Source organism: Varanus komodoensis, unplaced genomic scaffold (assembly GCF_004798865.1).
Source record: "Varanus komodoensis strain SLA01 unplaced genomic scaffold, ASM479886v1 scaffold2, whole genome shotgun sequence".
Lineage (NCBI taxonomy): Eukaryota > Metazoa > Chordata > Lepidosauria > Squamata > Varanidae > Varanus > Varanus komodoensis.
The window spans coordinates 14,343,619-14,355,996 of record NW_025335568.1 but is presented as its reverse complement, the minus strand read 5'-3'; the positions used below and the strand labels follow the sequence as shown (position 1 = coordinate 14,355,996).

Sequence of the window (12,378 nt, the reverse complement as noted above, 5' to 3'; positions counted from 1 at the left end):
CTCCTGGGGGTTCCCTAATTCCATGTTTCTTGCCAGCTCCACCATTTCCCCCAACCACATAACATTTGGTGGTTTCCCAGAGCCATTTCTTCCCCATTTTAAGCATATCCTAAAGCTTAATTACTGACTTTTCATATTTCATGCTAAACTATGATGGATTTTTTAAATATTTTGGCCCTGCCCTCTTTGTCTTCAACCCTATCTACCACTGGAATCTGGCCTTTAGGAATTTCTCTGAAATGAAATGTGGCCCCTGGGCTAAAAGAGAGTCTGTATTTCTGCTCTGGAGGGACCCCAGTGCACTGTTGCTTTAGGACAGACTTCCCCAAATGGTGGCCTTCAAAGGCATTGAACTGCATCTTCCAGAATTCCCATCCAGCAGGGTCACTGACTGAATTCTGGGTGTTGCAGTCGAGACATAACTGGAAGGCACAAAGTTTCGGAAGGCTGCTTTAGGAGATCATGAGAAATCAAAGCAACCAACCATCCAGTGTAGCACTACAAAAGGGGAGCCAAGGGTACGGGTCTGCTGTGGGCCCTATCATGGTGCTTGGCTCTCAGCAACTGTCTGAAGATGCCAGGATCTAATGGAGGCCCTGGAGTAGGCTAAGCTTAAGTGATCAATAGCTGCTAGTCAGGATGGCTAGATATTGCCTACAGGATTGCCCCTAAGATACTGCCTTTAAGATGCTGGGGGATTCTGGTGGGATATTCATGCTCTTGCAGTCATGTCCTACTGGTGGGCCTCCCATAGGCAGTTGATTGGCTGTTCTATGAACAGAAAGATGGAGTCAAGGACTAGACCCAGCATGGGCTCATCTTCCTCCTTACACTTGTCCTCTTCCTTCTCTTCCAAGCCCTGTCTGTTTCCATGGTCTGCCTGAGCACCTGGAGATGGCAGCCTTGAGATAACCTCACCTTCCTCCACCATCTCGATCCCCACACTCCCGGTTTCCCAGTCATCACAGTCCCCATCTGAAGAGGACAGGTGGCCCCATTGCCAGCATTGAGGTACGATTCAACTGCCACTCCATTCAGCTTCTGTATGTGGAATTATTCTCCCAGGAATTATAGTGTTGCAAAATCCACTGTTGTATTTTACATCTTTGCATTACTAGTAGGTTTTATTTTGGATTTTATGTTTTAGTTTATACTGTAGTATTAAACTTTTATATTGAATGTTACCATGTTGCAATTTATGGTTTTAATTGCTGTGAGCTGCCCAGGGAGCTTTTGCTATTGGGCAGTATTGAAGAGGCATAAATACTCGTAAATAATCAAGGAAGGCAACATCTTGTCCTTTGCCTCAGGGAGCAAATCTTCTTGGGTCAGCCTTGCCTCCTGGTAGGAGGGCTCAGTTTGAAATGAAAATAGCATAGGAAGCTGCCTTCAGAAGCCCTCCCAGTTTGCAGCCCTACCAGAAGAAAGCAGAGACATCACCCTGCCAACAAAAGTGCGTATAGTCATGGCTATGGTTTCCCAGTTGCAATGTATGGCTGTGAAAGTTGGACCATAAGGAAGGCTGAGCGCCGACGAATTGAGGCCTTTGAATTGTGGTGCTGGATGAGACTCCTGCGAGTCCCTTGGACAGCAAGGTGATCAAACCGGTCAGTCCTAGAGGAGATCAACCCTGACTGCTCCTTAGAAGGCCAGATCCTGAAGATGAAACTCAAATACTTTGGCCACCTAATGAGAAGGAAGGACTCCCTGGAGAAGAGCCTAATGCTGGGAACAATAGATGGCAAAAGAAGAAGGGGCAGCAGAGAATGAGGTGGCTAGATGGAGTCACTGAAGCAATCGGCATGAGCTTAAGTGGTGGAGGACAGAGAGGCCTGGAGGAATGTTGTCCATGGGGTCACAATGGGTCAGACAAAACTTTGCGACTAACAACAACAACAACCAGAAGATACCAAGAATTGAACCCAGGGTGGTTTGCCTGTAAATCAATCAGCTGCATCCCCACCCCAGCCAAAAACATGCTGCATTGATATCTTTGAACAAAATGACTGTCCAGATGCTGAGATGGCATTCGGTCAAACTCAGCAATCAAAGGCATGTACCTTTCAATCAGGCATAAGGACTTAGAGTAATCAATTCTCTGCTTCTGGTTTTGAGTGGCTACCACTCAAACCAGGAGCAGAAAGTTGATAACTGCAGACTGCAGAGGTGTAGAGTCAGTGCACAATGTTGTAATCTATCTCAATTTTAATTGTGAACAGAGCAAGATCTCGAGAGCAAGGGGACTCATGGTGTAGTAAAAAAATAATATTCTGCACAGGCACCATTCGTCTCACGAGCCTGCTCCGTTTAAACTTTGTCTGAGTGACAGTCCAAGCTGTCACTCAGATTGACATGTTCTGCTTGTGACTGAAGAGTCCGATTACTTGCTCATCCCTGGGAGAAAGTGTAGACCAAAGAGTGGGTGTGGAGGGATAAGCAACTACCCCAAGAAGAATGATGCTGCGGATTCAGGGGATGAGAAGATCAGAAGTTCTACCAATGGAAACAGTCCAAGGGTCCTTCTTATCATGCCTTTTCTATCTTAGAAACGTTAGGATATAATACTCATGGCCAGGGATATGATTGCTTTCACATCTGTGAAAGACATTTGTGAAGCTGGTTTATGCTTATCCAAAAGAAAAGAAAAACTGAGCAATTAGCACCAGCCAAATTCAATAGGGACAGCTAATCCCAGTTTAAGAACACAAGCAGGGTCCTTCCTGTCCATCATTCTGTTTATAGAGTGGCCAACCAGCCACCCCTGGGAAGCCCACAAATAGGACATGAACATGTTGTCAAAAAAGATGGGGCAGCCCTATCTCAGCACCAGGGTGATAAAAGGGATACAAATCTAGTCATTTTAAGACTTAACCGTTCAAAGCCCTGGGCCTGGATAGCTGAATCTTGTTTTTCAGTTTCTCCAACTTTTTTTTTTCTTTTAAACACAGTGATTTGTTCATCCTGAATGTAGAAAACTTTGCAAATTTTGATAAGGACGTTTGAGGAGTCATGCTGGAACAGACCTGTCCATCTAATCCAGCATTCTCTTCAAACAGTGACCAATCAGTTGCCCACAGGAACCCCCAAGTAGGGCATGAATACAACATAGAAACATAGAACATAGAAACAGAGCGAGTCAGAAGGGGTCTCCTGGGCCATCTAGTCTGACCCCTAGCTCCAGCCGGCTCAGTTACTGACATGACTACCATGTGCATGTCCAAACATTCCCCTGCCCATTTTCCTCAGCAACTGGTGTGCATAGGCATCCTACTTTGGATACCAGAGGTAGCATATAGCCATCAGGACAAATTCTTATCAAAACTGAACTCTGGCAAAACTCACCTTCATGCCTACTTGTGACCCACCAAAGCAAACCCAGCCCCTCAGATGTGGCTTGCGGGTTCCCTCACCTTTTTATTGCAGTCTGAAGCAACAGCAAGGCCAAGAAGTTTCTCGAGCTGCTGGAAAGCCATCACTCATGGTGAGTGGGCTCTGCTTAGCTTGGTGGCTTACAAAGTCTGCAAGCCTGGTTTACATAGCAACACAAAGTGCCTGCATTAAAATGTGTTTAAATATTAGAGTCTAGCAAAGCAGTTTATGCAGGAGGCGGGAGGAGAAGAGAGAAAAGGAAAAGCCAGCATGGATCTCAGCTATGACCTTAGACTGAATTTAAATGAAAAACCTTTCTTTAGATACAAAAGGATTAAGGAAAATAGTTCGACTCTCTATTCCACCCCCCTTATCTTGGTTTCAACAGATCCACTGGGCTTGCTGCTATTTGCAGATAAATGCCTCAGGGGTCATTGGGGTTGCCAAGAAGAAAGAAAGGAGGGAGCTGAGGTTTGTTGCCTGCTTGACATGATTTCTGACTCCTGATGCTATTTTCTAGAGAAAAGACTGTCTAATATCAGGACCTGGTTCTAAAATCTAGTCTGTCTATAACCCCAAGGATCAAGCAATACTGAATGGGATATATAAACCTCTGATTCAATCAATATTCATGCTTTCCCACATTCAAAGGTGGACCTAGCTTTAGGTTGCCCTGAATGAAGCTTGGATTTGCATGCGCTCTCTCCATCCCTTTCCCATGAATTTGCTTTGAATACATGAAGCTACCTTTTGCTACCGGTCCCTCTTGCACGAGGCTCTAAGCCAGGGGCCTCTCCTGACATTATATGCTTTTAACTGTGGAGATGCTCGGAGCTGAAACTAGGATTCTGCTGATAGGGCACTGCTCTACTTGCTTATGTGAATAAGCAGCATCTCTCGTCCTCCATTTATCCCATCTGCTCCACCATTATGGTCCCTGCCAGGACCCCAACCCTGTCCAGTCTAGGAATTGGTGAGTCCATCCATTTCATTTTCTTCCGCATCCACCTTTTAAAAAACTCACGTTCTTTGTCTCTCATATTAAAAAAAGGAAAGAAATGAAAAACTTGGTGAATTACTCCAACCTCTAGTCTCCTTTGTTGCAGGCCTGAGTCCAGGTTTCTCACAAGCATGTCCAGCATTTGCACAGCTTTCTCCAGGAATCAAGCCCCACACAACTGCTGTGCAAGCCATGTCCCTCTTCTGCATCACATGCAGCACCCTTTGTTTGTGCTGCTGCACATGATACAGACGAAATTTGCCAGTTGCACCACCAGAGTTGTGTGAGTGTTCACAAACTTCCTCTAGGCTTGACTCAGATTCTAAGGCCAAGTCAAGCACAAGAGGAAGTTTGTAAATGCTAGAGAGACAAATTCTGCAGAGCTTTATCTCAACCCTACTCAGCACCTTGAAAATCTTTAAATATATAAGAATTCAAACCCAGAGTTTTAAGAGCTAAGCACTCAAAGCCTTGTGCCTGGATCGATAATCTTTCCAGTGCTGTTTTTCCTACTTTTAAAAAAAGTCATTTTTGCTCTGATATGGAGAGTTTTGTGAGCAATTGGGCGATTTCTTATCAAAAATTAAATAACATTAAATTCTCACCTGTGTCTTGAAATTAAATTGCCATTCCTAGCCAACCATGTTCCCTATACCATTTCTGGGTCTACCAGATGCAGCCAGGCAATGCAGCTGCCTTCCCACCTAAGTATGGTTTCTCTGATGTCCTGGACTTAGCAGAAGACTGAGTTGGCAGCAGGATTTGAAACACTTTCTGCAGCAGACAGCCCTTAGGTGTGCAACAGCTGAAAGACATTGCCAATAGGACCACTTCCTTAGGTCTCCTGGACAGGACACAGTTGTGAAACCTTTGACTCAAAGTCCCAGTATGACCTTCCCCAAATGGTCCTGCAACCTTCTCCAACCCCAGCCCTACCCCCTTTCGGCAAGGGGTGGCATAGAAATGTTATAATAATAATAATAATAATAATAATAATAATAATAATAATAATAATAATGTGATCATTTCCAGGGTTTTGTGTAGTTTTTTCCCATCCTAAAAAGTTAAAATGTCTTTTCTGAGGCTAAGTTACAAGCAAGCAATCTTTGAGTTACCATATGGTGATATTTGGAATTTTGGTTCCACTTTGAGATTGAGGATCCCAAGAAACTTCTCTAAAATGGAATTCAGACCTCTGGATGAAAAAGGTTCACCATTCCTAATCTGGGATTTATGCCCCTTCTGGCCAACAGGTGGGCTGGCCCTATCCAAAACACATCAAGAGCTGTGATGAACAAGAGACTGCACTGCAGGGGGACACAAATAAATTCAACATGCTGTAATTATACAAATGTGGATCTCCGCATAAACATGGGAGATGTAGCTGTTCATAAAGCTTCAGTTAGTGGCAGCCAAGGCTACAGTATAAGCTGAAAGCTCTGCTCGCCTTTTCAGTGGCTGCTGTTATCTTCGTACGGCCATAGCTGTCAACGGGAGTTAAATACCTGCATTCATCCCAATTAATTACATAGGATTTATCAGGTGGCAGCATGATGATATAATCTATGACGGGAGGAATCGGTTACTTTCCTGTGATAAAGGACCACCTGATGGATGTCCTTTTTTCCCTTTCACTTACCATTCTTTTGTTCCCAAATATATTTGCTGCTGGTGTGATGGCATCCCCCACCCCCCCAGGCAGTCAATCATGCACAGAGCCTTTCATTAAATCAGCTGGCTTCGAGATATGCTTAGATTTCATAATCCTCAACCTTCTTTTCAGCTTCTACCCTCTAAGATTTCTCTATAAGTGTTGTCTTTGCCCTTTGAATATAGGCCATTTCACACAGTGTGTATAGACACACTTGGATTTACTAGTGAAGACAGTTTCACTATGACTGAATCCAGACAACATGATAAAGCAGGGTTGAGCATGGATTTTGTGTGGCTTTTGTCTGAAACCTGATTTATTGTGTTGTCTGCACTCAACTGTACCCATAAACAATGGTTTGTTAAAAGTAAACCACCTGGGAAAGAGAATTAATGGCTTGTTGTTGGGCTGTGGTCCATGTGTGGTCCACCATGTTTTGTTGACTCAGCTGGGTTCATGCAACACAATAATCCAGATTAAGCAACAACCCATGGTCCAATGGCAACATTTTCCAGGTGGTCCCTTTGGGAAGGGACCATGGCTCAGTGGCGGAGAATGTTTTGCGTGCAAAATATCCCAGATTCAGTTGTCAGCATCTCCAGTAAAACAAGCAAGCAAACAAAACAAAGAGTCAACAGACAGTTAGTACAACATGGTGGTGGGAATGTAGGACTGGGGAGATTGGGATTCTACTCCCCACTCAGGCATGATGCTCGCTTGGTGACTTTGGGCCAGTCACTCACACTCAGCTGAACCTACCTCACGCGATAATTGTCGCTATAAAAAGGAGCAGTGTAAGCTACCTTGGCTTCCTTACAAGAGGCAAAACAGGCAGTTATAAATGCAGCTAGACAGGCAGGCAGGCAGGCAGGCAGGCGTTAGTTAAGTACCTGGAGAAACCTGCCAGGATAAGTCATAAAGAGTCCTATCAAGAGTATTGAACCTTTTTCACATGGAGACCAAATTCAGATTCAAAGAAGCTCCTGGGGATCAGATTCCAGTGGCTGGTGGAGGCAGGGACCACATGCAGCAGGGACAAAGGGGAAAGAGCAAGTGGATACAATACCAGAAAGTCCTGTAGATAGGAAAAGTGCACAAATGCTGGGAAATGGCACAACTATCCATTCCCAGGGCCAAGAGGACATGCCATCAGGGGGACCTTGCAGATCCAGATCAAGATCCAAGGAAAGTTACATTTGGTCCAGAGGCTGGAAGTTCTGCACTTTTTGTACATGGAAGCATATTTAGTGCCAGTAAGCAAGCCCTAAGAGAGGCATTTCAGCATTTAAAAATGGCACAGGTGGGGAGAGACACAAAAAGGCTGGAAAGTACCAAACGGGCTATGGGAAAGGGACATGAACAGCTGGGGAACCTTGTGGGGGGCGGGGGGGGGGGAGATTGGGAAACCAGGTAGGCTAGATCTGCCCATGGGCACGAGACTATGCACTCCTACAGAAGATCAGCAAGAGTCTCAAATTCCCAGCTGTTTAATGGCAGGCTTACTTTTGTGAATGCAAAGTATCCCATGAACTTATGGCTCATGAGATGCAGTATATAAGAGGCTCTGCACTTTCTCCCCCAAGCCAACAGTTTGGTGCTGGCTCTGACTGGTGAATCCCAAAGTTCTATTAAAAAGAAAGACACAAGATTTCCCATCAGCCTGAAGCCTGCCCTCCTGAGATACATAGCATCATTTTCTTGCACTGCATTTGTAAATGAAGCAAAATGTCATGTGTGTTGGTGGCAGAGTAGACCTCTAGTGCAGTCCTCTACTTGAAGGACCATCATGGCCTGATCCAACCATGGCCTGGCCAACAGAACAGAGCAGTCTGCTCTGGGTACTTCAAATCCAAGTTGAGCTGACGGACTTTGTGATTCCTGAGCTGCGGAATCCATCCCTTAAGCCTGGAATTGGGGCCAAGAACCTAGCCTGGCCAGGACAATCATCTGATTTAGGGTCAGAATTCACACTGGTCACAATCCAGTCACAGTAAAGCATGTATTATTCCCAATGATTTAGGGTATGCTTGACTTCTTGACATCTATGTTTCTAAACATTATCAACTTTGACTGGATCATGAGATGCCGCCACCAGCTTTCTTTCTGTGCCTTTTCATGCAACAGTAACTGATAATGGAAAGTGAACACAGGAATAGGTAAAGACCCTTCTCAGGTCATAGTTCACTGATGACTTACTGGTATAGTGAAGGTCCACTAAAACCAGTATACATGTGTAAGTATTAATCTTTCTCCTTTGTCTGCCGCTCAATACTGCAGTGGTCCACTCTGTATTATGAACATTATACAGCCATCTACTGGGAAAAATCTATAATTGTAGCACTTTTTCCATTATTATTTAGAATGAACAACCATTAAAGCCGAGAATACTTTAGCTTATGGAAAGGGAAAGGGACCAGGAGTTTTATTGAAAGGAAACTCAAGTGAATTCTCAGAATTTATTATGTGAACCCATAAAATGGCCCATATAAACAGAAGTTTTGTGACTACCTCCTAATAATAGTGACTGAGCTTTCTATAATAGGTTGGTAAAAATTAAAACAGTATATGCTGCCATTCCTCATTGATATCAGCTTCATACCCATTTGCAGTCTAATTTTTGTCAATTAGGTTGCAGAAGCATAGATTTTGTAATTACAGGAGAAAGAGGAAATGTTGTCAATATATGCAGCTGTGTGTGGTTTACATAACTTTGAAAATCCACTAAGAATGGGGTTACCTATGAATGTGTGACCACTCTCCCAGAGTTTGCGAGTAAGATTCCATGTGTGTGTATGTATGTGTGTGTGTGTAACTTTGGATGATTCTTTTTCCAGGAACCTCTAAACTACCCTCTCTGTGCTTAGATTTTATTAGCTTACCTGAACCCGATGAACTCTGAACTCAACTGTGCTGATATACAAAATGCAAAATCATTGTGTTGTTATTAATCACTGGCTGTAATCCTGACAAATGGAAGGACATCACTTCGGCAAGAAAGTTAAAGACATACTTGGCTTTCTGTTGCTATGGGCAGAACTGAAGGTTCGAGGCTCTGTTTCCTTTGATTTGAGTCAGTTCAGTTCAGTTGCACTTAGGAGTTATATTGTCAAACCAGTTGTACTAGGGAGTCTGTTATGATTGTGAAATGTTTGTGTGTATAGAAATAACATGGAAGCATTTTGAACCTTTAGCATCTTAGGAAGATGGAGAGCTTTGCGGTCTATTGTGTTGTGAGATTTGACCCAGTTGTAGGTGGCATTGTCACCCTGTATCAGCTTTCCTCAGTTTAATGCCCTCTAGATATATTGGGCAACTCCCAGCACCACAGAAAGGAGAACTGTCTTCTACATTCATTTTTTGCCTTTCTTTCTCTATGACTGGGATAAGCACAGAAAGCCACATGGACCTCAGAAACAATCTACTGGGAAGTTCTCCCAGACAAACCACCCGTCAGCTGGTAGGCATGTGCACATGGTAGGCATGTTGTGAGCAGAGCTGGCTAGAGCCGGGGTCAGACTAGATGGTCCGGGAGGTCCCTTCTGACTCTGTTTCTGTTTCTAAGATACTGTTCTTCTATATTCTTATGCAGCCTTATTTCCTTTTACACAGTACATTCAGGTTGACTGTGGCTTTCAAAAATCCAAACTGCAGGAGAACCATCTCAGGATCATTGTTCCCAATAAAATTAGCTGGCTAGGCACTACTTATCCCTCACTGAGTTTGCCTGCTCTGGCTTAGATTTTGTGGACAGAAGAACCGAGTGTCTCTGTTTGTGGAAGCAACATCGATCCAGCAGATATCCTACAAATGGAAATGGCAGAATCCCTACAAATGGAAGAAGGGTTGTTCTTCCATCCCTCGTCTACATGCACCACCCACCACACTATTTCTCAGCACTTCAGCATAGATTTTGAGGGAGATGAGGGCCAAAGGGAAAATCAAGACCCTGTTCTGTGAGGGTCAAAGGGAAAATCAAGACCCTGTTCTGTGAATGGGTCTCTACTCATGGAAATCTAGGCCCACTCTGCGTGTGCCCTTCATTCTATAGCAGTTATCTGAATGAACGGACCCTATTAGAGTTCCCCCAGAAGTCTCCTTTCAATCATGCATAAGAGAGAGACTTGCTTCCACGGGGATTCCAGTGCTGCAAGTATTAAGACTTCCCTCTCTTGGATGCGAACAGCCAGTGACTTTTCTACATTTCTGCACATAAATTTTTAATCACAGCTCTTCCCTACTGCTGGTGATTGAGTTCCCTACCGCAGCTAATGGCATTTCTTGTAATATTCATCCATTTAAAATATGTATGTGGATGCCATATCTTATTTTTCAAGGGGATCTTGTATAAAGCCACAAGCTAGTAATAGCAGTCATACGCCTGTTAAACTACGGTGCATTTGCCATATGTTTGATCACTGGGGCAATCATAAAATACAGGACTCCTTGTCTCAAATTGGTGATGTTTTACACAAGGTCTGTACAATAGTCTGTGTGGCATTTTGCCATCTGCCTCAATCTCAGTCCAAATGAAACCCAGGATATAAATTTCCTCTGACTTCAATGGGAATAGGCTTGAGCATCTAAATGTATGCCCTCTGGCTGGAATATATTCAGAGATGACGTGCCTTAAAAAGTCAGGCAGGTCAAACTGCTATAGGTGAATTAATTTTTAAACAAGAGGCATTCAGGAGGCCATGATTTAATATCCCCAAGTAATTACTTTATGAAATGATTCCTTGAACTAGGCAGGCTTCTCTAGCAGGGCTGAATTAACTAGGAAACTAGCTATGCTGAAGATTACTTCCCTTGTTGTGGCTGATTTATCATAGGCTATTATCAGGATCAACCAAGAGTCAAACCAGAACCCTTCTGCTCTGTATTCTCATCCTCCAGTGCTGAATCAGTGGAGGCTGTAGAGCAGGAGAGAAGATAAATGGGAAGGTGTTCCCGGCATGGTTCACCCTTTCTTACCTCCCTTTTCAGCAGCAGACCTGTATATCCTATAATGAATAATTTCACCTTTTGTTCCAAAGTATGTCAGCCCAAGCACCAAAAGGTAATAATAACAACCCAGCTGCTTCTCCCAGACAATGCATCCAAGATGCTTCTCCATGACGTGCGCTCAGCCGATCAAAATTGCACAATATACCCCACCACCAATACCCATGTCTGGATTAAAACAAAAATATGCATTCAATGGACTGAGGCTAATGGCTTAGTGGGATTTAAATCTGGGGCTCTCCAGACCTAATCCAGTGCTCAAACCATGACATCACACTGGCCCTGCTTACTATATTTATTTAACTAATTTTAAGCATTTATGTATCTAAAAAGGCTCACACTTAACAGTACGGGCTTCTTACTTCGTCTAGAACATCTAGAGCAGGGACAGGCAGACAATAGATAGATCATCTGATCCACCAGTAATTTGCAGCAGAGCAAGGGAATCTGCAGCCAATCAGCAAGAATCTCAGGCTTCCAAAGGCTGAATGATAATTGAACAACAGCAACAACAAAAGGCATGTTTTCACCCTCTTAAATTAGATTACTGAAATCAAGAATCTTGACTGGTCAGTATCTGCATAGTTCTAGATCTGAAAACAAATTCCTAAACTGAGTATGTATCCAGAGACAATATATGCTTCAGTTTGTTGTCCATTTTCCTGAGCCAGTGCCTTGCCCCTGGCTCCAGCTGGTAGATCCACATGCCAAAACAGGCATCATTTTAAATCTGTGTCTACCAGCCACATCTTTTCCCCTTATTATTTTTACTCCAGAGTAGGCAAAACAGGTTTGGCCAATTTCTTAAAAGTCCCCGAACTAGGAGATTGGGAGAGGCTGACATATATATTTTTAAAGACATACACTTCAAGTAAGTTCAATTTTGTCCCTCAAGGTTCTAGTGTGAAATAGTTCTGAACTGCCCAGAGAGCTCTGGCTATTGGGCAGTATAGAAATTAAATAAAAATGTGGTGGGGAACAAAAACAAAATTGACCTCACAAGCCTCTATTCTGTCTAAGCTTTGATCTGGAATGACTTCCATTTCTAATTGCTGCAGATGGATTTGTCCTCCTTACCATTGCTTGGTAGCTGGATGGCATTGGTCATCACAAAGGGTTAAACATTTTCAGTGTTTCCCATACCTATGGGCTTGCATGTTCCTCCGCTGTATCCAGGACAGCACTTCCACTCCAGTGATGTCACGATCATATGTTTGATCCTGTACGCTTGGCGAGTCCTTGACTGGGAGCTGCAAGGTGATTTGGAAAGCAAATGTTAGTGGGGGTCTGTCTCAGATGAATGGACATGATACAGGATGATACATCAGTAATAGGCCACAGAGGGATTATTTTTGAA

The 12,378-nt window shown here is 43.6% G+C and overlaps 1 protein-coding gene across 1 annotated transcript in view; it reads right to left on the bottom strand.

Moving 5' to 3' along the window:
* The window catches only part of MMRN1 (multimerin 1), a 73,951-nt gene that overhangs the window by 35,913 nt on the left and 25,660 nt on the right, over positions 1-12,378 (bottom strand). Inside the window, exon 3 of the mRNA XM_044428994.1 lies at positions 12,165-12,271. Within this exon, the coding sequence (XP_044284929.1) occupies positions 12,165-12,271 (107 nt within the window). The remainder of the gene's footprint in view (positions 1-12,164; positions 12,272-12,378) is intronic.